General features: G+C 55.9%; 1 protein-coding gene across 2 annotated transcripts in view; it reads left to right on the top strand.

Annotated features, from left to right (window-relative positions):
• Positions 1-5,836: 5,836 nt before the first annotated feature.
• The window catches only part of ARHGEF17 (Rho guanine nucleotide exchange factor 17), a 57,640-nt gene continuing 35,685 nt past the window's right edge, over positions 5,837-27,791 (top strand). For both annotated transcript variants that reach the window (XR_009055441.1, XM_057748607.1), the window contains exon 1: positions 5,837-9,464. Coding sequence is in view for 1 of the 2 variants with exons in the window: in XM_057748607.1 (XP_057604590.1) it covers positions 6,264-9,464 (3,201 nt within the window). In the remaining variant the exon portion in view is untranslated. The remainder of the gene's footprint in view (positions 9,465-27,791) is intronic.

The raw sequence follows: 27,791 nt of genomic DNA on the forward strand, positions 1-27,791 counted from the left end.
AACTCAGCATACTTTTTTGAGAACAAGAGCCATAATCCATGAGCCCCATCTGTTCCTATAAGAAGGAAAAATCATTTATTACATGCTAGGACCAGCGATTCCAAGCACCATTTGGGGGGCTTGAATTCCTCCTTCCCTTCTCCCTCCTTTTGTCTCTTTCCTCTTCCCCACCCCTCTTCCTCCTCACTTTAACCCAGAGCACTCTTACTGATGGAGGGGCAGGGCAGGTGGGGGTGGGGCTTACCCTGGGAATGTCTACTTGCTGGGGTGGGGACAGAGAGGACACAGACAGGAGAGGAGTGTGGTGGGGGGCAGGAGGGACCATGCTGGTTCAAAGGGATCCAAGGTGATTCTTCTGTGGGTTGAGGAAGACTTGCTGGGGGATGGAGCAGCGCAGCTGGGTCTTGAAGGGTAGACGTAATTAGAAGGAAAGAGGGTAAGGGTGTTCCTGGTGTAGGGAACAGCACAAACAAAGGCATGGAGGCTGTTGGGGGAAGGATAAGAGAGGCTATGGCCCTCTTCTCATGAAGCTGGAGAGTTAGCAGGGCTAGAGAGGAAAAGGCTGCCAGGCAGGGAAACACTGGGGAGCCACAATGACAGTAGTGCCCGTTGTCTGGGCTCTGTAGTTTCCAGGAACCATGCAATGTGTTATACACACATTTTCTCATTTAACCCTTATAATACCTTATAATGGGGAAGCTGAGACCCGGAATGTGGGAACTGACTTACTAAAGTCACGCAGGCTTTCTCTAACCCATATGCTAGATCCTCCCCCTTCACCCTCCCCTCTTTTCCTTTCCTCACTTGCTTTCCAAGTGCCCACCTGCCCCACCCAGTCCCAGTGGGGCCCCTATGAAGTTGTGCCAACCACAATGCCAGTTCTCTTTTAGTTAGGCACAGTCTTCTAGGATGAAAACTTCATTTCCCAGCCTCTCTTGCTGCTAGGTATGGCCAGATAACTTACTCCTGGTCAATGGGAGATAAGCAAAATGCCCTAAGGCACTTTATTATGGGAGGAGGGAATGTCTTTAAGAGACAGGTGGTGTCTGGCCTCCCTTCCCTTCTTGTTGCTTACATCGTGACGTCACAGCTGGAGTACCATCTTGGAACATGAGAAGCAGCTTGGGTCTCTGACCATTCCAGTTTGGGGCCACCTAAATCCAGACTTCGCATGAGAGAGAAATAAATGTCTATCTTTTTTAAGCCACCAGTTTTTCAGGCCTTTGTCACCCACAGCCAAATGAATCCCTTCACTCAGTATGCATACTGAGATGGTGGACCTCAGTGGAGGCCAGGCAGTGTCCTGGATTGGGAGGGGGCCAGAGTCTAGCCTGGGGGTAAGACCTCCATCTGAGTGGGAGCTAGGTGTCGACAGGGCCTGGAGACACCAGGAAGGCTTCTTGGAAGAGTTGCAAAGACTGGAGAGTGGTCATCCCACCTTTGGCTTGAGGCTGAGGGAGTGCATGGGCTTCCTGAGGGAGAGAGTGAGAAGAGAGAGCATGGGTAGAGTCCTAGGAATTCTAGCATCCAGGGGCTGGGGAGAAGGAGGAGCCAGAGAGGTAGAGGTAGAAGGTCGAAGCCTAGGGTCTCTGATGGTGGCATGATGGGGCAGTGGAGTTGGATGAGTGAAGCAGTGGCTGGAGGGGAGGAAGTGGAGGTGCTGGGTGGGGAAGAGAGAAAGGAAGTTTCTGAAGGAGGCCGGGCCCAGGGAAGGAGCTTCCAAGACAGGAGATCCATGAGTGTTGGCTGCTGGCGGCTGAGGACAGGGAGCCAAACGGGCAGGGCCAAGGATGGGGGAGCCAGAGAGTCTGGAACCAGGGCTTGTCTCGGGAGACTCCATTCCAAGCAGGAAAAGCCCAGAGTCATTGTATCTGTCCTAGCAATGGATGCTGCTGGTTCCTTCCTCCAGCTCAGACCCAGACCGGGTGTGGGGGTGCAGACAAGGAAAGAGTTCATCCAGTAAACAACATTTACTGTATGCTAGGCATCATGCTGAGCAGTGGGTCCCTGCTCTCAGGGAGCTCCTAACCTGATGGAGGATGACAATAATGAGATAAACACGTGCACATCTAGATCATTACAACCAGGCAGGAGCGCTCAGAAGAACATAAAGAGGGCCGGGGGCAAGGAGGGTCTCACTAAGGAGACAAAAACCTCATAGAACGGTCAGGGGCCAAAAGAGGCTGACGACCAGGGAAGACCTGAGCTAGCTTGAGGTGCAGAGAAGGTTTCTTAGCTGAGGCCATGAGGCCTCAGAGGCATTAGCTCAGCGCAGGAGGGCCATTTCTGACTCTGACTTGGAACAAGCCTCCTTCACTTCTCTGAGCCTCTGTTTCCTTATCTGCGAAATCACGTTAATATTACCAGCCCTCCCTATGCCTCCAGATGTGTGGAGCATGGAAAAGTTAGGGCAGAATTTTCATAAAGTACAAAAGAGTATTATAACCCAATAGAAGGATGGGGAGGCACAAACAGGCACTTCACAGAAAAGGAAACAGATCATCAAAAACCATAGAAGAGGTACTCGATCCCAGGTTGACAGTGCCTCCCCAACACTGAACAACAGCTCAGCTGTTGCCCCAGTACTTCTGTGCCTGTGCACCTGAACCTGAAGTCACGCACAACGCTCAGAGCTGCACTGTTCACAAGCACAAACAGCTGGAAATACCCAAATGCCCATCCACAAGATAGTGGATGAATACACTGTGCTAGTTCACACACTGGAGTGTTAACACACTGCCAGAATGCACTATACTGACATGCAACACCATGGATAAATCTTAGCAGTATAACATTAATTACAAAGAAATTCCAAAAAATTATACACAGCAAAAATTCCAAAAATTAAACTTTTTTATAAAGCTTAAAATAACTAAAATGAAAATATATACTTTGAAGGAATACGCAGATGCAATAAAGCTATATAAAAAGGAAAGCAAGGGAATGCTAAACACAGGAGGTGGTGGTTATTGTGGGTGGTGGGGCGGCAGGAGACTGGGTAGTGGGAGAACTATATAATGAGATATAGAACATTGTAAAGGCCCTAGTTGTTTTGTCTTTTGATGGGAATCAATTAAATAACTGGTGAGAATGTGTCATGAACAAAAGAATGTGTCAAAAACAAAAATAATCCAATTCTGTGCACTTGAGGTCTAATTATACACGAAAGGGGACAATCTCAGATCAACTCTATTTGACTTTGGAATGGAGTTAGGAGTCAGACTCCCCCTAAGACAGTTCCTTCCTGGAGCTCATTGCTTCTCAGAGTCCTCTCACTTCTCATCTTTCTCCCTCTTAAGTGCCTGAGGCCCATCATTGGCCTTGAATGTGACCACCACAGTCTCCCTATCTTAATTTCCCCAAGGGATTCTACAGCCCCGATATTGCTGGGTCACCACAACTCACTGGGTAGGTGGGTCATTGTTGTCATTGTTTCATAGGTGAGAACCTGAGGCCCAAAGGAAAACAGCAACCTGCTACGGGTCACCTGTCACATCTGTGAGGGTGCCTGCATTGGGTGTTGCTTACTGTTGCTCTCTGTCCTGGTAGCCAGGGCTCCCAGCGCTCCCAGCCCCCTCCTAAATGAATATTCTGGGGTTGAAAACACCCAGGCCCTCTCCGGGTCTGGAAGAAGACTTTGTCTCATCCGGAATCTGCAGGGGCTGGTGGGAGGGGCACGCATGAGGTGCGGTAAGCAGTGAAGCCAGTCTCTGATTGGGTGAGCTTCCCATTGGGTGAAGGCCCAGCCTAGGTCCTTAAACACCCTCCCTCCCCACCAAGAGGATTCCTGGTCCAAAGGTCCCAGCCAACCCACCTCAAGGCCACACTGTAGGGCTCTGGGAGCCTGTGACCTGAGTCTCTGCTCCTCTCCATCAGCTCGCCCATCTGTGATTTGGGAATTAAAACCTCTATCCTCTATCCCAGAAGTGATGTGAAGACAGTACATGACCAGGTGTGAAAGAGCTTGGAAAATTACAAAGTTCAGATGGCAGGGGCCATCATTATTATTGGAGGGGAGCTGTGATTTCCAAGATGAGAGTCCCCCCACCATACCAAAAGTTCCCCAAAACAATAGAAAGAAAACAATCTAGAGGAGACGAGAGTCTGATTTCAAACAGAGTCAGAGAGAGGCACCTTGGGGAAACTTAAACCCATTCCATACTTTTCAGATGAGGCAGCTGAGGCCCAGGGAAGGGGAGCGATTTACCCAAGGTCACACAGCAAGGAAAGGGCAGAGAGGCAAGAGGCCAGGCAGAGCTCTCTTCCTTGCTATCAGTTTCCCATCGAAGAGGGAGTGATACACAGGCCCCTTTGAGGCAGAGTTGAGACAAGCTTGAGGTGAGGGACTTGTAGGAGGCTGCTCTCAACTCAAAGAGGAAGAGCTTTCTCTCCACGGCTATTTCCCACAACCCCAGGGAAGCAGCAAGCAGGGCCCTGGGGTTCTCGCTGAGTCCTGCCTGTCTCACGCAGTAATCAGGCAATCCCTGAGTGTCTCCCATCCGGTCCTACGCCCAGCCCTGCCTGTTCAGCTGGACCGGGGCCTCCAAGCCCTCTTGGGCTAAAGGGGAACATGAGTATCCTCTGTTCCTGGGGTGGCTGAGCCCAGGCCCGGCGAAGGAGGAGGGTGCTGCTGGGGGCTCATCAGGGATCTGGAACCAGCAAAGGCTGTCTGGAGGAGCGTGGTGTTCGAGGCTCCTGAAATCTGAATTTGAGTCACACTGGGAGCTGCCGTTTCCTGACTCTGACACTGGTCGAAGTTGCTTCGTCTTCATGACCCACAGAGAAGGGGTAATAAGATCTACCTCAAGGGTGGTGTGAAGCAGTGGAAGCCACCCGCACCTCGCCTGTCAGGAGGACGGATCCGTCTCAGGTAGACGTGTAGGTGTGGCAGTGGGAAATCGAGGGCGTTCCCGTCAAAGCGCCTTTCGCGTGTGAAGTCGAAGGAGGGGCAGTGCACTTTGCGAAGGGAATAGGTTTGAAACGGCTCCTGAAGGGACTAGGTAACCACTAGAAGGAAATAAAGGAAGCGAAGTCTTCCCAGAGCTCCTTTACTCGTCCCAGGCTCCACGGGGGTGGACGAATCCGGCCGGTAGACGGCGCAGGGGCCTCGCGCGCCAGAGCGCTGGGGGAGGAGGGGGCGGGGCACAAGGCGGGCCGCTGGAAACTTGGGGGCGTGGTCAAAGGGTGGGGCTCCTGAAGCGGCGTGGGGCGGTAGGTTTGGGGTAAGATCAGAACTAGACTGGCCGCAGCGGTGGGAGGGGCGGCGCGTTTGGGGGCGCCGGGGGCTGGACCGGGTCGCAGTTACAGTGCGAGCCGCAGCGAAAGACCTGGTAGGAGGCGTGGCCTGGGCGGGGTGAAGGGGCGGGACAGGGAGCTGCAAGTGCCCAGGTTGGTCGGCGGCAAGCACTGCTGCCCCCTGGCGGCGAGTCTCGTCAGGGAGCGTGTTTCTGCGTGTACCTGAGTGTCGGTGGTGTGTACGAGAGTTTGTGGGTCCGGGGTTGCCATGTTGGGGTCCCTTGGGCGGGAGTCGTGGTGCGCCACCCTGACTGTACGGCCGCAGAGCTGACCGCACTCAGAGTTTGCGTGTTGCAGCGAGTGTTGGGGGAGGAGGGGAGCAGCTCTGCCCGCGGAGTTCCCGAAGGGCTCATCTGGAGGGTCGCTGCAGTCAGCCAGAGCTCAAGCAGTCTTAGTTCTCCTCCGGCTCCTCCCCGATTCCCTCCCCTCCCCCCCCATCCCCGATTCCCAGCCTAGCGCGCGCCGGGAGCCCACCCCCTCTTTTGGGCGCGAGGCCCCGCCCCCCACCCCCTTTCCTCTGCCACAAAGTTTATTTGCAACAAAAGGGATCGAGGAGCGAGCAGCCTAGAGGGAGGGAGCGGGAGCCGGAGCGGGAGCGCAAGGGGAGGCAGGCCGGCTGGCGGGCGCAGAGCCGAGGAACGGAGCGCTGGGATCCAGCCAGGAGCGGGTCGGGCCGCGATGCTCCGGGTCGCACCGGGCGAGGCGGGGGCTGGGCCCGGGAGTCGACGCTGAGGCGGGAGGGGTCGCGCGGGATGGAGCCGATGCGGCCCGTGGGCGCAGAAACTTGAGCCGCAGCAGATAAACCACTGCTCCGGTCCCTGCACCCTTTCCCCGCAAACCACCTCGCACTGCCGCCGAGGGACCCAGGCCTTCGGACCCCGGCCTCTGCGCTCCTTCGGGACGGGGCCGCAGGGGGGGGTTGGCCGCGGCTCCCCGAGGCCAGCCCCCCCAGAGTGAGCGCCGCCACTATGGCGGACGGGGCGCCCCGGCCCCAGCTTTATCGCAGCGTCTCGTTCAAGCTGCTGGAGCGCTGGAGCGGCGGGCCCGGGCCGAGGGAGGAGGCAACGGACACCCCCGGGCTGCGGCGCCGCGCCTCGTGCCGGCCGGTCGCGGCCGTCCCGGGCCAGCCCTCCCGGCGCGTGTCCAAGCTGGCGTCTGGGCCCCCGGCCGCCCCCGCGCAGCCGCGCCCGCTCCGTAGTCTCTCGCCGTCGGTGCGCCAGCTCTCCCGGCGCTTCGACGCGCAGCGTCTGGACGACAGCTCCACTGGGGCCCGAGACGGGGGCGTCTCCCCCGCGGCCGCGGAAGAAGCGGCGGAGGGAGCCGCGCGCGGGGCCTGGCCTAGCGTCACCGAGATGCGCAAGCTCTTTGGCGGCCCTGGCTCCAGGCGGCCCAGTGCCGACTCTGAGGGCTCGGGGACGCCCAGCCCCGACGGTGCCGCGTGGGAGCCCGCGACCCGGGAACCCCGGCAGCCACCGACGCCACCTCCTCGGACGTGCTTCCCCCTGGCGGGCCTGCGTTCGGCGCGGCCGCTGCCCGGCCCAGGGGCCGAGGGGAGGCGGCGGCGGCAGCAAGAGCAGCAACAGGAGCGAGTGCAGCGTCCGGCGGATGGTTTACATTCTTGGCATAGCTTCTCCCAACCGCAGGCCTGGGCCCGGGCCTCCTGCTCCTCCTCCTCCTCCGTCGTTTCCTCCTATCCTGTCAGCCGCAGCCGGGCTGCCAGCTCCAGCGAGGAGGAAGAGGAGGGCCCGCCGCCGCTGCAGCCCGGGGCGCAGAGTCCGGCCTGCCACGGCGGCCACTCCTCAGGCAGTGACGAGGACCAAGACGGTGAGGGCGGCCACTGCTGGGGAGGGAAGCCGGGGCCCAGGCCTAGAAGCTCCCTCTTGGATAAGGACTGGAGGCCGGACAGTTATGGGTTAAATCTGGGCAGCATGGACTCGGCCGGGGGAGCCGGAAGCCCCGATCTCCCAACATCCCCAAAAGCCCCCAGCGAGGAAGGACCCCAGGAGTGGGGCACTGGCTTTCCTCCTTGTGTACCAGGTCCCCAGGAAGGACCTCGGCCCTTGTCAGACACGGTGGGGGGAACTTTCCGCGTGGCCAGGGTGAGCTTTCCCGCGTACTTGGCCAGCCCAGCAGGCTCACGTGGTAGCAGCCGTTATTCCAGCACAGAGACTCTCAAGGATGAGGACCTGTGGACTAGCCGCGGTTCTGGGAGCTGGGGCGTGTATCGCTCCCCTAGCTTTGGAGCTGGGGAAGGGATCCTACGGCCCCAGGCTCGAACCCGCACCAAGGGACCTGTGGGCACCACGAGACCGTTGAGGGATGGAGGATTGGAGCTGGACAGGAGCCGGCAACGAAAGTCCCTGTCGAATCCAGATATTGCCTCGGAGACCCTGACATTACTCAATTTCCTGCGTTCAGACCTTTCGGAGCTGAGGGTCCGAAAACCTGGTGGGCGAGCTGGGGACCTTGGGAGCGGCCCCTTAGATGGCAGAGATTCACCATCAGCAGGTGCCTCTGGGGGGCAACTTGGGCCCGTGCCCACCCCAGCCCCAGCATCACCTGGTACCCGCCCCACACTGAAGGACTTGACAGCCACCCTTCGGAGGGCAAAGTCATTTACCTGCTCTGAGAAGCCCATGGCCCGCCGCCTACCCCGCACCAGTGCCCTGAAGCCCAGCTCCTCTGAACTCCTGCTGGCAGGCCCAGGTACCGAGGAGGACCCGCTGCCCCTCGTTGTCCAGGATCAGTATGTTCAAGAGGCGCGTCAGGTTTTTGAGAAGATCCAGCGCATGGGTGACCAGCAGGATGATGGAAGTGATGACCCCCCTGGAAGTCCTGACTGGGCAGGAGACGTGACCCAAGGGCAGCGGTCCCAGGAAGAACTCTCCGGCCCTGAGTCTAGTCTGACTGATGAGGGCATTGGGGCGGACCCTGAGCCTCCTGTTTCAGCATTTTGCAGCCTGGGTACCGCAGGGATGTGGCGACCCCTTTCCTCGTCCTCAGCCCAGACCAACCACCATGGCCCTGGGGCTGAAGACAGTCTGGGAGGGTGGGCCCTGGTGTCCCCTGATACCCCTCCCACACCAGGTGCCCTCCGCCGGAGACGCAAAGTCCCGCCTTCTGGCCCTGGTGGGACTGAACTGAGCAATGGGGAGGCAGGTGAGGCCTACCGGTCTCTGAGTGACCCAATTCCACAGCGCCACCGGGCCGCCACTTCTGAGGAGCCCTCTGGGTTCTCTGTGGATAGCAACCTCCTGGGCTCGCTGAGCCCCAAGACAGGGCTTCTGGCAGCCCCAGCTGTGGATGAGGGCTTGACCAGCGGCCACAGTGACTGGTCTGTGGGCAGTGAAGAGAGCAAGGGCTACCAGGAGGTTATTCAGAGCATTGTTCAGGGGCCTGGTGCCTTAGGGTGTGTGGTAGATGACAGGGTTGCTGGCAAAGCCCCCAAGAAGAAATCTCTGAGTGACCCCAGCCGCCGCGGGGAGCTGGCTGGGCCTGGATTCGAGGGCCCTGGAGGGGAGCCCATCAGAGAAGTCGAGCCCATGCTGCCTCCGTCCAGCAGTGAGCCCATCCTTGCAGAGCGGCGGGCAGAACCAGAAGAGCCCAGTCCTGCCAGGGGCCGGGCACAGTCTGAGAGGGCCCTACCCGAGGCCCAGCCTGCCTCCTCCACTGCCCACCGTGACTTCCACCTTGACCCGAAGCTGCCTGACGTTCTGTCGCCACGGCTCATCCGCCGTGGTTCCAAGAAGCGTCCAGCTCGGAGCAGTCATCAGGAGCTACCAAGAGAGCAGCGCAATGAGGAACAGACTGGCAGCCTGTCGCAGGCCCGACCCTTATCCAAACATGTTCGTCATGCCAGTGTGCCCACCACCTTCACGCCTATCGTGGTGCCTGAGCCGCTGACTTCCGTAGGCCCCACTGTGGCTGTGCCAGAGCCCATGGGCTTCTCTGCCCAAGCGCACCCTACATTGCAGGCACCATCTCTTGAGGACGTCACTAAGCAGTACATGCTGACCCTCCACTCCAGTGAGGTCCCTGCCCCAGTGCCAGTGGATATGCCCTGCTTGACTCCGATTGCACCGCCCTCTGCTGAGGCCAAGCCCCCTGAGGCAGCCCGGGCTCCAGATGAGCCTGCCCCAGCCAGCAAGTGCTGCAGCAAGCCGCAAGTGGTGAGTCTTTGTGGGGAGGCTTCCGGGTGGGCTGAAGGAGGGCCATGTATAATGACTTCTACAGGACCCTCGAGAGTGCTCACTGGGCAGGTGCCCAGATCTGAGGGAGCTTCTCTGGTCCTGGAAGTGCCCAGGCAGTCTTAAGAGTATTAATGACACAAGGCTCCTGTCCTCTCAGGCTCCAGAGTCTTCAGGTTTCTGCTGGTACTGTCAGAGGTTCTTATCTGCGCCAAGGTATTCTGAGTGATAATTACAAAGGGTTCTAATCTGGTTCTTTATTTGCTTTTCAGGGACTGGTTTTAAAGATTACTATCTGGTTCTTTCTTATCAATATATAAAGAGATGTGAGGGTGATGGAACTTTAAGAGCCTTGCTGCCCTATTGACCAAACCCCTTGTAGGATGTTTGGGCTTGGGGGCCCACAGTTGACATGGGTTTGCCCTTCCTCATGTGGCTTTCCTGTGGCAGATCAGAATCTGGGCCTGGGAGAATTGGAGAGGTACAAGTCATTGCTTTACTGAGTAGTGGAGAGGGCTCCATAAAGTGCAATGGCAGCCCTGGCTTTTCTCTGTGACTCAACCTCCCCATCTGTAAAATCAGGGGGGTTGTGGCCGAGGTGATGCCTGTATCTCCTTCCGGCTGTGCTGCACAGATTTGTGGGGAGTTCATGGGTTGGAATTAGGACTCTTTGAGCCTGAAATCTGCCAAACCCTCCTTCACTTACAATGGGTACCTCTAGGGGAGGGCGGGGCCGGGGAGGAGCTGCTGCAGTTCAGCTGACAGGGTCCTTGAGAGAGGTTGAGAGTGGTTCTGGCCCCACAGGCAGGGATGCCTCTCTGGGTCAGGATGGGGGCGCTGGCCCCCCATTCTGCTGGCTTGCATCTTCTCCCCACCCCACCCCCTTCCTGATGACTCTGAGATGCTTCCTCCTTCCTCTGCCAGACCCCAGGCCCTGGGGACTTGCCCTCCCTGAGGCCTCCACGTCTGCCTTCTGGCTTCAGCTGTCCCTGGAGTTTGGGCTGTGAGTTCAGATGGGTTCTAGGCCGTGTGATGCCCTGGCATCCCAGTTGGAAACTAGATTTGAGGCTCAGGGTTTTGGGCCTAGAGTGGAGGTGGCCTGGGGTTATTTCAGCCATGGCCTGTGTTCCCACTGTGTTCCCTGCCAGAGTGAGGAGCCTGGAAACCCTAAACCCGGGACTAATTTGGTTACTGCCGGTTCTCAGTGCTCTCACGGCCCCTCTGAACTCTCTCTCTTTTTCTCTCTCCTCTCTCTAGTGCCCCGCTCTGGCTCTGGTGTCTCTCACAGAGTCTGCAGTGTCAGTAGGCAGGGAGTGGGGAGAGGGGATATTTTGGACCTGTCCTTTCTGAGAGCCTGGTGGGACAGCTCAGGTGCCCCGAACTCCAGTGCCAGTTGTCTCTGGAAACGTGGGGGTGGGGGAGGGTGACAGCTGGGGCAGCTCCTGCCAGAGGCCCCCTCCCCAGATGCTTTTCACATGTAATTATCTCCTCTGGGAGCCTTGAGAGGTAAATTAGGGGAGAGAACAGGGGTGAACCAAGGGACTCAGGGAGACTGGGGGAAGGGGACTGCTTCTAAGAAGAAACATTGAGACCCGGAGAGGAGGAGGGAACTTTTGCAGAATTGGCTCCTGGTCTGCTCTCATCAAATTGTCCCCCTGTCCCACATGATCTCAGGGAGACGCTTAGGCCCCCCACCCCCGCTGCCCCTGGGGGGTATGAGGTGGGACATATCTGCCCATAACACAGGCTTCTCCCTGCCCTCAGTGGAGGCTCTGCAGCCTCCGAGTCTTCGCTCACTTCAGTCCTCCTATCTCTCCAGGCCCAGCTTGATATCCTCTCTTACCCTTTAGGGGAGAGAACTGGTGAGTCTGTCATTGGAAGAGCAGGGTTTGAGCCTCGTCTCCAGATCCCTGTGTGGCCTAGGATCAGTCACATCCCTGATTTATGCCTCACCTTCCCCTTCTGTAAAATGGGGTTAATGGTCTCTGCTTGGCAGACTTATGTACTGTGAGTGGGTGGTGTGATCATGTCTTCCTTGGGGGTAGGGCAGAAGGGAAAAATAGAGGGTCTACTGCCTCAGCTGCTTCTCAGTGACCAGCCTTGACCCCTCTTCCCTGCCCCCTACTGATTTCTGAGCACAGGACTGGGCATTCTGGGCCTCAGTATAACCTGGTGAACTTCAGTCAGCTCCAAAGAGGTTCACCATCCCCTCCTTCCCCACCCACTCATAAAGCCTAGAAGTACTCCCATCTGCTAGCCTGAATCCCTCCTGCTGTCCCTTTCCTTCTGGCTCCAGGAAAATGGGGAGCAGCTGTCTAGCCTTCCTTCTGGCCTCCATGGAGGAGACAATGTTCCCTTGTTTCAGGCCTGGCCTGGGGGCTCCAGTCATGTTCCCTGGACTGTGGGTGGAGATGGTGTGGTGTGGGCTCCAGAATAAGAAGAGAAGAGGCTGTCACGCTTTGCTGATGAGGCAGAAACCAGTGTGAGCCCAACCAGGGGGCTGGCAGGAGAGGCCCCAGGGACAGAGGGGGCCTCTGACCCAGCCCTGGGCTGGGGGGGGTCCCTCAAAGTTAGGTCTCTCCCAAAGTCCGTATTTTCCCTCTGTGTGGTGCTGCCCCACTGTTGGGAGCAGGAGGCGTGGTGCCAGGCCTGGCTTAGCCTCTGACTTGCTCTGAGACCTGGACAGAGTCATTTTGGGCCTCGGTTTTCCCGTCTGTATAGTGGGTGGTTAGACTGCCTGGTCTTTGAAGCTCTATAGGAAGGACTCAGCCTGCAGGGTGGTCGAGGGAAACATGAGGAGTCAGGGTGTGGCTGGAAGGGAGAGAAAGGCAGCTCAATGCATCAGCTCTAAGAACCTAGGAGCCCAGGGAATGAGGGATAACTCATGGTCGCTTTCCATGAACACCTGCTTGAGGATGTGCTGGGGGGAGGAGGCCCAGCTGTGGAGCCTCCCTGCCCTGCCCCCTCCCACTCCTTGTCATTTACACTTAGGCCCACTGTAGCCTGGATGGTCAGCGACTCTTCATCCCAAGGCTTCCGCCATTCTGGCCCTAAAGTATAGAGCCTCATGATCCAACCTTCTGCCCTCAAATGCCTGATACCCATTTGACAGAAACAGGGCCCAGAAACAGGAAGTGCCTTATGTCTCAGAATCAGATGGATGGACTCAGAGAACTTTAACATATTGAAATACCAATAACAGTGGCTAACATTAAGTGCTTACTATATGCCAGACACAGAATGTTTCATTCTTCAAAAATGAAAGCTGTGAGAATCTCACGAGGCTGAATTCTTAGAATCGCAGATTCAGATTCCCACTAAATCCGAGAATGTCAGTGTCTCAGAGGTGGAGGAGCCCGAGGGGTCTCTGTTTCTTGGTGGAACTGGTCTGCCATCTGGGTAATGCGGCAGGGTTGGAGGGCTTTGGGGATATCATCTGCACCGCACTGTCTGAACACTTTCACGGTAGTTCTTTAATTCACTGGAGCCCAAGTTTGTAGTGGGAAGAACTTCAAGACTCAGAAAGGAGAATGCTGACTTTAAGGTCACTTAGTATGACACGGCAGAGCCAGGTCCATGCACCACCCTGACCTTAACCCTCACCCGCTGCCCCCAGCAGACATGGCTCCCATCCCCAGCTTGCCCAGCCCGCTCCCTGCCTTGCAGACAAATGCCTGGCTGCAGCTCTTTGTCACCTTTCTTCTCTATCTCTCCTTGGCAGGGAACCCGCAGGGGTGGGGGTTCTCTCCTTTCCCTCCTTGGCTCTTTGCTATGATTTTTCCATGGAAACTAGTTCTGGGAGGGGAGGCGATTAGGACATTTGGAATTCTGAGCGGTACCAAATATCTATAATTAAATGTCTTGTCACCCAGCAGGAGGAGGGTGGGAAGGGGGAGAGGGGGAGGACAGGCACAGGGCTGTCCTTTTCCTCTGCGTATTCCCTGCCCCCCCCCCCCCCCACTCCTTCCCAAGGGCCTTGGGCTATGGAATGGGTCATCCTCCCCCCACCACAGGGAAGAGTCGGGGGATGGACCGGAGTTGAGTCTGACATTTTCCAGCCCCAGATTTCCAGGACCAGCTGGGTTTGGGAGGCTGAGAGGCTGCTGCTAATCCCGTCCCCAGCCCCCCTCCCAGTGTTGGAACTTGCCCCCCCTGCTTCCTTCCCGCCCATCTGTGATCTTTCAGGCTACACATGCTGCCGGGCAGTGGGGTGGAGGCAACCCGGGCTGCCTGGGGAGCCAAAATGCTCAGAGAATTTGGGATCTAGTAGTAGCCTGGAAGGGGCTGTAGGATGTTGAGGGAAGTAGCCTGCGGGCTGGCGGGAGAGGCTTCTTGGAGGAGGCTCTGTCTGGAGCGTGGCTTTGAAAACTGGAAGAATCTGAATATCCACAGTAGAGAGGGAGGGGTTCTAGGAGGAGGGCACAGCATGGGCAGAGGCTGGTGGGTGGGAAAGAACATGTTAAGTTGTGTGCCCTAGGAGTTTGTTTCAGAGTCTTGAGTGAGCCTTGATAAGGCAATGCGGTCATTCATTTAGCAGATACTTCCTGAAGCCCTGGACATTTAGGCACTCTTCTGGGCCCTGGGATACAGCGGCAAACAAAACAAAGGCCTGACCTCATGGAGCTTCCAGATTAGGGAGGAGACCTGTCTGTAAATGGATACATTGTGCTGCAGGGAGAGATAGGGCGGGAGAGCCTAAGAAACCAGGATAAGGGATTAGAGAATATCAGGGAGGGGGTATTGTATTAGATTAAGAGATCTGGGAAAGTCTCTCTGAGGTGGTGATATTGGACCAGAGGCCTGGAGGGAACAAGACAGGTGGCAGTCTGCGAGGGGAGAGAGGAACAGCAAGTGCAGAGGCCCTGAGGTAGAAATCAAGAGGACTGTGTGGATGGAGTTAAGTAGGAGATGAGGTCAGAGTTAAGGGAGGATGGAAATGGGTTGCGGCAATTTGAGGTAGATTTCATAGACAAATAGGAGGTGTTCTGTGTTTGCTTGAGGTGAGATGGGACAGGTACTGTTGGAAGGTTCTGAGTAGAGCAGTGACCTAATATGATTTAGGCTTTCACAAGTCTGCTCTGGCTGCTCTGTGGGGGTAGATCGCAGAGGCTCTGGGGTGTGGGTCAGGGAGGCCGATCAGGAGGCCACTGGAATAATCTGGGCAAGAGATGATGGTGGCTTGGGCTGGGGCAGAGACAGTAGGGTGGTGGGTTTCTGCTGCAGCCCAGAGGGCTTTGTGAGGGCCTGGATTCCAGCATTCAAGGTGAACACAGAGCTACTGTAGCTCCTGTGGCTGGGCAGTGTGTGAGGGGTCGCTTAGAGTGGGGAAGGGGAGGTTGACAAGGCCCCCAGGGTAGACTGGAGCTGTGGGTTGCACCCGCCGCCCCCTGCAGACCTCTGTTGGTGTGACTCAAAGGCTAGGAGGATGGAGGTTCCCAGGGCCCCAGTGAGGCAGGTGCCAGTGCCTTATCCCACTGATGTCTCCTCTGCTGCCACTGTGACATGTGGCAGCTCCAGCTTGCATGTTACCTGAGACAGGGAGCTCACACCACCCAAAGGCAGCCCTGTCCTTCCCATCTGGTCCTCTAGTTAGGTGGACACCCCAGTATATGGATGAAGCAGGCCTGGAGTGGAGAGAGGCTTGCCCAGGGCCCTGTGTCTCAGGTATGGAATTTGGCCCAAGGTGTCCTGACTCCCAGGCCATACACTGGCCCCACAGAGTTCCCACTGAGCATAGTTGGCAGGGATGCTGGTAGTAGGGTGGGGGGGAGGGGGAGCCTATGTTTCCCAGAAAGGCTTGCAGCCCTGGCGTACTTATTGGGAAATGTGCCCAGGCAGCCTGGCGCCTTGCTGGCAGGCCCTGAAACGGGGGCCCTAGGTCCCTTGGGAAGCAGGAGCTTATTAGAGCCATGCCCCCCCATGGGAGTTGATCCTCCATGCAACCCCTCCACCACCCACCCCCCGGCCTCTGGGGCATTCCAGGGCTGGCAGAGGCAGAGGAAGACTGCCAGGCTGCCACGCTCTGAGCTGTGAGAGAGCCCCAGCCTGTGACATACAGGGGCCCGCCTAGGGCCTCAGCCAGGGTATCTGAGCCCCCCTCCAGTAGCTGTGGGGCTCATGAGGGATGACTTGGTATAACAAATGGAGGTCTGCACTAGGGGTCGGGAGACCTGGGTTCCAGCCTTAGCCTCTCCATTTTCTTGCTGTGTGGCCTTAAGTAAGTCCCTTCCCCTCTCAGATTCATAGATTCCTCCGTGTTCTTGGGCACCAGGAAAAACCTCCTCTCCTGCTGGGAGAGGCGACAGCTGTCCTTAGTAGGATCCCAACTTATAGACTGCAGTGGTGGTGGTGGGGCTCACAGCCCCCCTTAGGCCGCTAAGGAGACTGAGGCTCAGAGTGGGGCTGGGCCTCACCCAGGCCTGCTAAGTCCCCAGGGCCCTTTTCCCTACCACCAGCTGCCGCTCTGCACCCCTCCACGCACATAAAGCGGGGCCTCTCCCCATTCTTGTGGCAGGCTGTGGGGCTCACTCTGGGGTCTGTGCACCGAAGTGTTGCTGCTGCTGGGATGTTAAAACTTCCTCTGGGGCTTGGGGGAGTCATGGGGCTCTGAGATACTCCCTGGGCAGGAAGAGAGGGAAAGGGGAGTCTCCAGAGGTACCTGAGGTGGGAGGGACATGAGCTAATTCCAGGGTCTGCAGTTGCAGATGGGTGGTATATTAGTTTCCCATTGCTGCTGTAGCAAATTACTATATATTTAGTGACTTTAAAACAGTACAGATATTATCTTACCGTGCTGGAGGTCAGAAAAAAATGGGTTTCACTGAGATAAAATTAAGATGTTAGCAGGGCTGTGTTCCTTCTGGAGGCTGTAGGGGAAAACCTGTTTCCTTGCCTTTTCCACCTCTGGTGGCTGCGGGCATTTGTTGGCTCCTGGCCCCTTCTTCCATTCTCCAAGCCGGCAGTATAGCATCTTCAGATCTCTCTCTCACTCTGAACCAAACCTTCTGCCTTCCTCTTATAAGGACCCTTGTGAGTACTCTGGGCCCACGTGAATCATCCAGGATAATCTTCCCATCTCAAAATCTTTACGCGCATCTGCAACGTCCTTTTTGCCATGTAGGAAAACAGATTCACAGGTTCTGGGGATTAGGACTCTGACGTCTTTGGGGGCCATTATTCTGCCTGTGACAGGTGAGCAGAGGGGCGAGGCTGTAGGCTTCTGGAAGCCAGAGCCCCCAGTAGGTGCTGGTCACAGGGTGGAGCTGGGGGACTCCGGCTCACTGGATTTATCCTGCGTTCGTTTCTTTCCCTGATCATTTGTCATTTATTCATTCATTCAACAGTCAATTGTTGAGGCCCTTGAAGGGCAATAGGGACACACGGGGAAAGCTTGGACATCATCCCTGTTTGTTGGGCGTTCTCAACAAGGATCTTAGCCCCCTGAGGTGGGTGGGGTCCAGAAGGTGGCTGAGCCCTGCTCTGGTGGGAGAGAGGCAGAAGAGCCAGTGGGTCCCCTGTGGATGGGGTTGGCTTCTAGGGGGGCTGGCTAAAAATTGGGATGAAGCAGCTGCCAAGAAGGGCAGCTGGCAGGAGAGTTTAGAGCCAGGGCAAAGAGAGAAGAGGGGGATCTAGGGTGGAGTGGGAAACATCTCTGCTGGCCTGGCCCAGGCTGACTCAGAGCCGATGGCGAGGAGCTCCCTATCCCCATGTGCTGGGAGCTCTGTGCTGCGGATTGGTGGCCCTGGTGCTGTTGGACCAGAGGGCCCGAGGTGCTGCCCAAGAAGTGGCAACTGAAGGGTGGCACGTGGAGGATGAGGAGCATGGTCCACATCCCTTCTCTTCTCAGGCTGGCTTTGGGACCCAGGGCGACCATTTACAGACCCTCTGAATCCGTAAGATGGGTGCATTATCCCTTCAGTCCACCGAGGATTATTGTTAAGATTAAATGAAATAATGCCAAGAGGGCTTCCTCAAGAAATGGTAGTTCCTCCCCTCATGACTGAGATGCTAAGATGTTAGAATTCTAAGATGCTAAGAGACATTGATTCCAAGATGCTCAGATTCTCAGCATCTCCTTCTAGCCATGAAGCAGAGGACAAAGTTATGGACAGGTGGTGGGGTCCTGGCTACATCTGTAGGGTTGGTGGCTCAGCAGCCTGGGCCTTTGGAGGTGGGTAGAGGGAGAGGGGCTGGGCCGTGAAGTGGAGCCAGATGCCCACTGACCTTGCTCCTCTTTCCAGCTCCCCCTCCCATTTCGTTACCACCAGCCCCAGCCTGGGAACAGAGCAGAATCAAAGCCCCAGACCCATTGGAACCGGCCTAAGAAGTGGGTCTCAGTCCCCTCTGCTTCCCATTCTGGGCTGAGAGCCCCTCCAAGGCAGGGAGTCTGAGGTCGGTGTGCCTCGTGGGCTTTGGAGTCGAATTGCTAAGGGTTGACATCTTAGACCTGACCGACGCGCAGCTGGGCGATATCTAACGAGTCCCTGCACCTCAGCTCTGAGCCTCAGTTTCCTGCCCTGCAGAGCGAGGATGCTGAGGAGTTACCGTGAGGGCCAGAGAGAGTACTTACGGAACCCTCAGCCCACGACCCCGGGTCTGGAAGCTCTCAGAATTGTGGCCACTTTAAAGTGGGTGCTTTTGAGATTGCCACTTCAGAGTGTAGAACCTTGCGGTTTCAAAATGAAGGAGTCTGAGGTTTTTTTTTTTCCCCAGAAGCCATACGTTTGTTCATTTGTTTGCGATTATTACCTCTTGGTTCTGAGATCCTGGGGCCAGGGGGAGGTGGGGCAGGTCCTGGGCTAGTGGGAGGGCAGTTGGGGGACTGTGGTGGAGGGGGCCAGGCTGAGGGAGCAAGCAGCAGGTTGGTGTCTGTTTCCTGTTTATTGGTTCCCAGGGGGTGAGCAGGCCCTGCTCCCGAGCACAGCGGCAGCACGGAGCAGGAGGGAGGGAGGACTGGGGTCCTGGCTGCCAGCCAGCCCCATAGCTTGGCCTCCTGGGACTGCTGCGACCCCTCCCCCAAACCCCCTTGGACAAACATCCAGTCCTTTCCCAGGACAGGGCATTGGAGGTCAAGGAGCAGATGTGGCGGGAAGGGGCAGAAGGACGGGAATGGACCCCCTCCCCCCCAAAAATCCTACTGGCTCCATCTTTCTTGGCTGCCTGTGTCACTGAGGTCCTGCTCCGGGTTCCTCACTGCCGCCCTCTGTCTCTCCTAGTCTCCCTGGGGTGGGGCCTGGTGGTGAGATGTCCAACTTCTTGGCAGGCCCGGAGGCAGGAGAAGGAAGAAGAGAGGCAGGGCCTTGAATGCCGGGGTGGTCCACCCAAAAAGACCCTTAGAAACCAGGGTGTCTTCTAACCACCCCTCACCCCTGCATTATTCAGAGGGGAAACTAAGACCCAGCAAGGGAAGGTGTCTTGCCCTCCCATGCATTAGTGGACCAGGCCTAGCAATCTGTCCGTGCACCTCACAGCCAGGTATAAGGGGCCACTGGGAGTTCTTGAGAGGGGAGGGGACATGGGTCACTTGGTATTTCAGAGAATTGGGCTGAGCCAGCCAGGAAAGAGAAACCTCGATGTATGTCTGGGGCCAAGAGGGCAGGGAGGTCTCTGTTTGACCAGAGCGCACAGGGAGGGGCTGTGCGTACAGGAGCCAGGTTGGAGGCCTCAATTCTGAGTTAAAGCGCTGAGGCTTTGTCCTGTGGGTGGTGGGGAGCCATGGAGGATAAGGAGCTGAGGAGGAGCAGTGCCAAGTGGGCACATTAAAAAGTATTGTCTGGTCATGGGGGATGACTGGACTGGAGGGAGCAGGGAGAGAAGAAGCCTGAGCTTAGGGGAGCAGGTGATGTAGGGATCAAAAGAACTTCCTAGGGAGATAATTTGGAGGTAAAATTTAGGCTCAGAGGCCCTATTTGAAACTGGGGTAGGGGGAGTAGGGACTACCTCTCTTATTGGAGTTAGAGAATGAGGCAGTGGACAAGATGCAGGGTCATCTGAGTCATCCCCCTGCCTCAGGGCAGAACTTTGCTCTGCACTTCTGGAAGGGTGAAGGAGCTCTGAGTCAGTTCAGGTCCCTGCCTCTGTGCCCCATATACTTTTCGTCTAACTTCAGTTCCTCCTGCTCCGGCGGATGTGCCCTGCTTCTCACCAGAGAACAGCCCTTCTGGGAGCAGCCTGGGTAAGGAGCATGTGGGAGAGAGAAGAAGCAGGCCCATGCTGCCTGGCTGGCTATGACCCAAGACAAGGCACTTGACTTCAGTCTCCCCATCTGTAAAGTGGGCGTGCTAGATGTGGCAGAGCCCAGGAGAGCGCTAGACTCTGCAGATGCTCAGGAGTTGGGGGAAGAGTAACTGGTAAATAGACAGGCAGGCAGCCTTGCTAGCAGTGCTCACAGTAGGTCCTGTAGTTGAAAACAAAGCATCCTTGTGATATTTGTACCATAGACCCCAAGACAAGTGCTGTTCTGTGGCCCTGCAGTCCTGGAGGCCTTCCTGGAGGAGAGTAGGGCAAAGGCTGTAGGGAGAGGAGTAATTCAGATTTGGGGCCTGCTCCTGAGCTTCAGTTTCCTCATCAGAGGCCTAAGTACTATTCTAGCTCCTTGCTGCTTCTGGGCCCTCCTCTCCCTTCCTGCCTGGACCAGAGCTTCCAGGCTTCTCCCCAAGGCCAGTGGGGGCGTTGCCTGGGGCGGGTGAGGAATTTCCGAGGGAACAGCTAAATTCAGCCCAGGCTAAAAATAGTCCTGGGCCTGGCCCCGAGACTGGAGGAGGAGGAGGAGGAGAAGGGCAGGGAGAACAGTTCCTCTGCCTGCCCCACCTCTTCACCTGGACCCTGGGCCTGGGCTGGGAGGGCCTCCTCCCTCCTCCACCTCTTTATTCTACTCACACCAGGCCTTTCCATCACTGCGGGCACCTTGCTTTCTTTTCTCCTCCCTTCTCTGTTGTTCACCCTGCCCTCCTCCCTCAGTCTTACTCCTTCTGTCTGTCTCTTTGACCCTCTGTATCTCCCTGCCTCCGACAGAGCCAGACGGAGGCCCCTGGCCAGGACCAGGCCTCAGCAAGAGGGTCCTGTACAGGGTGGTGTCTCCTCAGCACCCTCGCTTGCATGTCAGTACCCCTCCCCTACGCAGGACTCACAGTCATTTCAGCCCCTCTCTACTTGTGGGGGTGGATGGACCTCAAAATTTATGCGGTATGGAGATGTGGGTGGGGTGGGTCCCCAGTTTAGCCTGTGACCCAGTGCTTAGTTCTGGTCAGGTGACCCCACCTATGCCAAGCCCACTTGTTCCTGGTATATGGTGGGGCATCGAAACACATTTATTAAATAAATAATGTGGAGGGAGTGGGGAAGGCAGAAGGAGGAGAGCTGGGCCATGCCCCTGGGGAGTCCCCAGGCTGCTCTGAGCTCTTCCCACCATCCGTGCCCAGCCCTCTGTGGGCTCTGCCCTGGGGATCACAGGCCCAAGCAACCAGGCAGATGGGCAAAGGGTACTTTCCAAGCCAGTACTGATTGAGGGTGCGGGTGGGAACTAGACACTGAGGCCCAGAGAGGGTGAAGTGCCAAGCTCAGATCACAGGGCTCAGGAGGAGTGAGGTATTGGAACCGAGGCTGGCCTCACTCCAGGGCTGCAGGAGAGAACCTTGTCTAATGCAGAGAGAACAGGGAGGGAGCTGATGGAAAGTCCATAGCACCTGCCTCAATATAGTGCAGGGGGTGGAGAGTCACCAGTCGTGGTAGCAAAGCTTGTAAAGCCCTTCCTGTGTGCCTGGCACTGGTCTGAGACCTTTCCACATGTTCACTTATTTAATCTTCTCAAGCAGCCTTGGGGAGGGACTGTTTCCCTGTTTCACAGGTGAGGAGCCCACGGCACAGCATGGTGAGGTAGTTTGCACAGATCAGGAAAGCTAACCAAGAGCTGGGAATCCACGTCCAGACAGTCTGGTTCCAGAATCCATGGATGTTACTCAAGCTCCTGGATTTCAGGGCTTCCGGGGTTGGGGTGGTACCTTCACCGAGGTGGGCACGTAGGAGGACAGAGTGGATTTCGCTGGACATGGGGAGCCCATGGGATTCACAGTCCACAGTCATAGTCTCCGGAACTAGCACATAGTAGTTGCTCAGTAAATATTAGTTGAGTGGCTCAGTTGACTAGGAGGGGCCTTTGCAGAGTGAGAGTAGGTGACGAGCAGGCAGAGGGACTGTTTCCTCCCGTCCGTGGACCCAGGGACCTCTCTCGGTGCTGGAGAGCTGCTGAGGTGGGCGCTGGGCTCCCGGCTGGTGGAGAAAGCCCTGGCCCAGGAGGTTGGAAGAGTGCTGAGCTGAGCCACAGGCAGGAAAAGGAGGGTTGGGGGTGGGGGTGCAGGCCAGGCTATGCTGGCGCAGTCCCGCCTGCAGTATCTGGAAAGCAGATCTCTTGGGCCATGGCCGGCGTGACTCAAATGGAGACAAAAAAACCTTCCATATTTGGACAAAGAGCCCAGAGAGGCCCGGACCCACAGCCAGCCCAGACCGCCTCCCCCACCCCCGGCCTCCTGCCCTGTCTCCCGTGCTGTGGGGGAAGTTGACTATAGATTCCCATCCACCCCAACATGAGCATAGTCTGAGGTCCACAACATGTAGGCATGTGCATGCGTGTACACACACACACACACACACACACACACACACGATCCCCAGCAGGCTTCTGTACCTACAGAGACATCCGGGCAGATAATCAAAAGTGAGGACCTCGCCTGAGAACCCCTCATACCTTGCCTGTAGCAAAGTTTAATGACAGTGAAGTGGGAGGAGATATGGGCAGGCAGATGTCAACTTAACTAGTGATATAAGTGGCATTATCCATCTGGGGAGATGTGAACAGAGCAGTTGCTCCCTGCGCTGAAACCCCCTGAGTGTCCCACGTGGGGCTGGGCTGGGCAGCGAACGTCGGAACCAGGTGACGGGGAAGAGGGCCTCCGCCTACTTTCCGCCTGGAGCAGGACCTCACTCCCGGGGGAAGACCCGGCAATCTGACTGAGGCCGGGGATGCTCATGGTCACTGGTGGAGTAACACAACTGACTGCACAGCTGCTTCTAGCTTTTATAATTAGCCTTGGGTGATTAACTCTGGGATCGGCCTGGTAATGCTTTTGGAGAGCCCAGGGTAACCTTTAAAATTCACTTCCACTGCCATCCGCTAGTGCCTGTATGTGCAGGGTGAGCACGTGGGCTATAGGACAAACAGGAAGGGTGCCCTAGGACGCCCCATCTGAGAACTGAGAATCAGAAGGAGGGTGCGTGAGGGTGAGGGAAGCTAATGTGGGGCAGTGGCTAGAGCCTGGAAGAGCGAGCAAGGCCCTGACAGACAGAAGTGGGGCCAAGGGCTTTCAGGCAGAAAGAACCAGGAAGGCAGAGGCCCGTGATGGAAAAGCTCTGGTGCTTCTGGGGTACCGTGAAAGCTCCCTGGTTCTGAAGAAGTTGGGTGGGTCCTGGGGAGTCTGGAAGGCCAGCACTCAAAAGTCTGGATTTGATCCCAGGGCAGTAATTTCCAAGCTTTTAAAAATAGTAGAACCCTTTCTTCTAGAGGAATCTTGACATAGAGCTATAAACTAGGTCAACTTGGAACCTTGTTGATTTAAGTGAAGGTGGGGGGCGTGTCTGCCCCTTTGACCGCATCTCCTCCCCATGTACTTCTATGGAGCCCCCTGGGACTCAGCCAGAGAATCCCTGTTTGGGGCAGAGAGGCTCTGGTGGAGGGTTTAGAGCTGGATAAGCCTCTCCCTTCAGTTTCTCTGCAGGCTCAGAAGTTCAGCCAAAAAACAAAAAGAAAAAAAAGAAGTTGAGCCTAGCCAGGCTCCCTGGGCAGGGACAAAACCCTGTTGGGGACCAGGTCTCCAGAGGGAGCCCGGCCAATGGAGCACCCCACCTTGGGGCTCCTATGAGCAATGATGCCCCCACCAGGGGCCTCTAGAGCTGGGCTGGGCCCCACTCGACCAGCAGGATGACCTGTCAGAATGCTGGGAAGACCCTGATTGCCAGCTGCTGCTGCCTGGGAAGGTGTAGGCCCTTTGCGGGAGGTAGGAGCTACCAGCCAGCCATGCTCCCAGGGCAGGCATGCTGTCTGGCCCAGCTCACTCACTCACTGGGGGACAGATGGAGGCAAATTCTCTAGAGGCCCAGGAGTCCCACTAGTTCCTCTAGGGTGAGGTAATTTAGGTTAGAATCAGGAAGACTTCCTCAGAGTGAGTAAAAGGAAGTGTGAACAGGTGTTGGCAAGAGAAAGCCTGAGTTCTGAGCCTGGCAAGTCTAAGGTCTCAGGAGCCAGGCCTTGCCCTCCTTGGGCATTAGCCTAACCTGGCCTGCCACACAGCCTATGCTCCCACTTCTTTGGCCACCAAAAACATGGGATGAATAGGAAATTGACAGTCATAAAGATAGGGGAGGGTGCACCTGGCAGAGAGACCAGCATGTGCCGAAGCCTAGGATGTAAGAGAGTGTGATTGGTTGGAGGAACTACTATGGCCAGAGCACGATGCAGCCAGAGTATGATGCAGGTGGGGAAATTTGATGCTGGTAGATCAGCAAGGGGCAGGTTACCCAGGGTGTTGGGGGTCAGCCTGAGTGCTTGCACTTGATCCTACATCCAGCTGTGTTGGTGTAATGGTTAGAACAGATTGGAGCCAGATGGCTGAGGTTCAAATCCTGCTCTTCCTCTTAGTTGTGTGACCATCAGCAAGTACTTAGTCCCTCTGTGGCTCAGTTTATGCACCTGTAAAATGGTGATAATTGTGATGGCACCTCTTAAAGGGTTTTGGTGAGAATTAAATGTGATAATGCCTCTGGCGGCTGGGCTGGACCACTGACCACTGCGGGGATCAGTGGGGGAACTCATAAAGCAAGTTGAAAGGAGAAGGGAGGGTGGTGGCCTGGCCTGTCTGAGGTGGGCTCCCAGGGGTGGAGAGAGTGGCTAGAGTTACCAAGAATAACCTAGAGAGTCATCTTTGTGGGAGGAGGGAGAAACTGAGTTTCCCAAGGGAGGCTCAACTCCCCCCCCCCGCCCCCTGCAGCCAGGCAGCTGCCCTCAGGACAGAGCTAAGGGGGTACATGGATATGGAGCGGGATTCTGCGGGCTTGGGGTTCTGCTGGGTTCTCACTGGCAAAAATCCTCACCCTGCTGTAAAGCTGCCTGTTGCCAACCTCACTTTACAGACGGTATCTGTGGCCCAGAGAGGAGCAGGATTGCCAGGGTTGCCAAGCGAGTTCTAGCCTCTGGACCTTCATCCAGGCTGGAGACTCATGTCCAAACTCTGGTTGAGTCAATGCCCACCCCTGAGGTCACGCAGCCTAAGAAGTGGGTGGGTGAGGAGGTAGCCGGTGAAGGAGGACTTTAGCAATTTTCTGCAGAAAGGGCTGGAGTGCCAAGCCCTTCTATGACTGCAGAGTGGGCAAGGAGAACATCTTGCAGGAGCTCACAGATTGAGACTGGAATTGTTAAAGAGGAGACCAGCTAGGAGAACAGAGGGAGAAAGCAAAGGCTGCAAACTCTGGGTCCCAGAGCAGCACCCCCCGCATTCTTTTATTCAGTCTTCATTCACCTGGAGTCCCTCAGGACTTGGTCCTGTATGTAGACAAGAACACAGGGCAGTGTGCAGACACACGCACGCACACACACACACACACACACACACACACACACACACACAGACCCCAGGGGTGATCAGAGCTGGGACAGAGATGCGCAGCGGCTGGGGGAGCCCAGAGGGTCCCTACCCAGGAGGGAGTGTACAGAAGGGATGGTTCATGAGGAGGAGGCTGAACCAAAGAAGCCTTTGATGGGTGAGAGGAGGATAAGGGCTGCAAAGGCTCTGCATAGCTGAGATATGAGCCTGGAGCAGGCTTAGGGGCTGCACTGTGAGATAAAGTTTTTAAAAAATTCAATCTATATATTTAAAAAACTTGAATAGATAATATATTCACATGGTAAAGAAAAGTCAGAATGGGTACAAATTCTCCTTTCCACCAGTAGCCACCCTGCCCTACCCAGGACACTTGGTTATTAGTTCTCATGAATGATTTTATGTGCAAACACCAGCGAATGCACTGTCTTTCCCCAGATGCACGGTCCACACTGCTCTCCACTGAGTATCGCTTGCAGATCTGTCTCATCAGTGCTCAGAGAGCTTCCATATTCCTTCTTGTACCACATGGTGTCTCATTGCACAGATTACTGAACTGTATTTAACCACATTTTAAAGGATATTTCAGTCATTTTCAATCTTTTGCTGTTACAAATAGGGCTGCAGTGAACAGGCTTATTCATAAGGTATTTTGTATGGAGCCTGGTGTATGTTTAAGGGCAATTTCTTGGGAGTGAATTGCTGGGACAGAGGGTATATGTGATTCTAATTTTGGTGCTCTCCACAGGGTCCACCACCTGAGAAAGAGGCCTCTTCCCCACAGTCTCACCGAGTCAGAACTTTGGGTGTTTTCCCAATCTGATGGGTGAAATGGTATCTCAGTGTATTTAATTTGTGTTATATGAGCATCTTTCCACATGTCCAAGAGACATTTGGATTCTCTTTTCTGTAAACTATTTGCATCTTTGGCCCATTTTTCTGTTGGGTTATTGGCCTTTTGTTTTATCAGTTTCTAGGAACCTTTAAAATATTAGGGTTGAGTCAACCTTTAAAATAAAAGGTTGACTCAACCCTTTGTCTGGGTTAGGAATTGCAAATATATTTTCCTGACTTGTCACTGACTTTTGACTTTGTTTATGGTATATTTTTGCCATGCAGAAGTTTTTATTTTTATGTAGTCTAATTTATCAAGCTTCTACTTCATGGCTTCTGGATTGGGAGTCGTGGTTAGAAAGGCCTTTCCCTCTCTAAGCTTATAAAGCAATTTTCCCACGTTTTCCTCTGGTATTTTACGTTTTCTTGTTTTGTTTTACATTTAGATCTTTGATTCATTTGGAATTTATCCTGGTGTGTAGTGTGAGTTATGGTTCCAACTCTGTTTTTCTCCCAGGTGGCTGGCATTTTAAGCTCAGGAGTAACTTGGTCAGAATGCGAGCATCTTTCTGGGGTGGCTGGAGGCCAACCTAGGGGAGCAAGGCGGTGGCTGTTGAGGATCAATGGCAGAGAGGCGAGGAAGCCTTGGGGCAGCAGCAGTATAACTTAATGGACAGTTGGAGATGGGGCACAGGCTGGCGGCATAGCATTCCAAAATCCTCATCTGTGCTGTGTGATTTTGGACAAGTCCCATCCCTCTCTGGGCCTTGGGTATCATAGCTGAAGGGGCCCTGGAAATCACCCTGATCCCAGGGTTGACTGTGAGGAAGGAGGCAGCCAGCAAGAGAGGGCTACCTGACGGCAGGGGCACAGAGGATGGCCATGGATTTAGCCCCCGCTCAGGCTTGGCTGAAGTGGAGGGAGGCTGACAACAGAATTCACTGTGTTCCTGGAGTGGGCAGGCGGGAAGGCGGAGAGGGGCGGGCACCCATTTAAAAATACCTACTGCAGCCTGGCACCGCAGGCGGGGTTGGGGGCAGGCCCTCTGCCAGCCCAGCCCTCTGGACCCAGGAATGCAGGGGGTTGTTGGTGTAGGCACATTGTCTGTTGTCTCAAGACTGTGGGCCCAGCCCAGCCATAGCCATTCTTGGAGGTCCTCTTCCCCCAAACATGAAGCAGGCATTCTGTCCTCTCCAGTAGAGAAATAGGGAAGCCAGAGTGGACACACCACCCCCTCCCAGGGTCTAGTCTTGGTATTGCTCTGGACGTGCTGTGTGACCTGGGGCGAGTCTCTGCCTCCTGGGGTCTCTGTCCATCAAAGGGTCAGCTGACCTTACTCTGGTTACTTCTCCCACCCCTAGCCCTCACCCAGACTCCAATTTAGATTAGAGCTGGAAAGAGATCTTGGGGTCCAAGCCTCTTCCCCTTTAGAGATGGGGAAACTGAGGCTATGGAAGGACCCTGACCCCAGCCCTGCCTTTGCTCTTCTTGGCTTTTCTGGGCCTCTGGACCCTCCTCCCTGCCCCCAGCATGGCCTGTACCAACTCCCCACCCCCACTCCTGGGCCCCAGTGGTCAAATTCCAGGGCTGCCATTGCCATGGCAACAGCCAGCTCACAGGGCCCCTCCTCTTGGGGTTCTCCACTAGTCCAGGGAGGAGACAGAGAGGGCCTCCCGCCCCTGGGGGATGGAGGGGTTGGGGGTGGGGTAGGGAGGAGGTCAGACCCAGCTGGCTCCTCATTTGTTTTCCAAAGGAGAAAATGGAACAGGCACAAAGTGTTGCAGCAAATGTTTCTCAGTTATCCTAGAGACAGTGTGAGGGATGAGAG

The sequence above is a fragment of the Hippopotamus amphibius genome, chromosome 9 (genome assembly GCF_030028045.1).
Source record: "Hippopotamus amphibius kiboko isolate mHipAmp2 chromosome 9, mHipAmp2.hap2, whole genome shotgun sequence".
NCBI lineage: Eukaryota > Metazoa > Chordata > Mammalia > Artiodactyla > Hippopotamidae > Hippopotamus > Hippopotamus amphibius.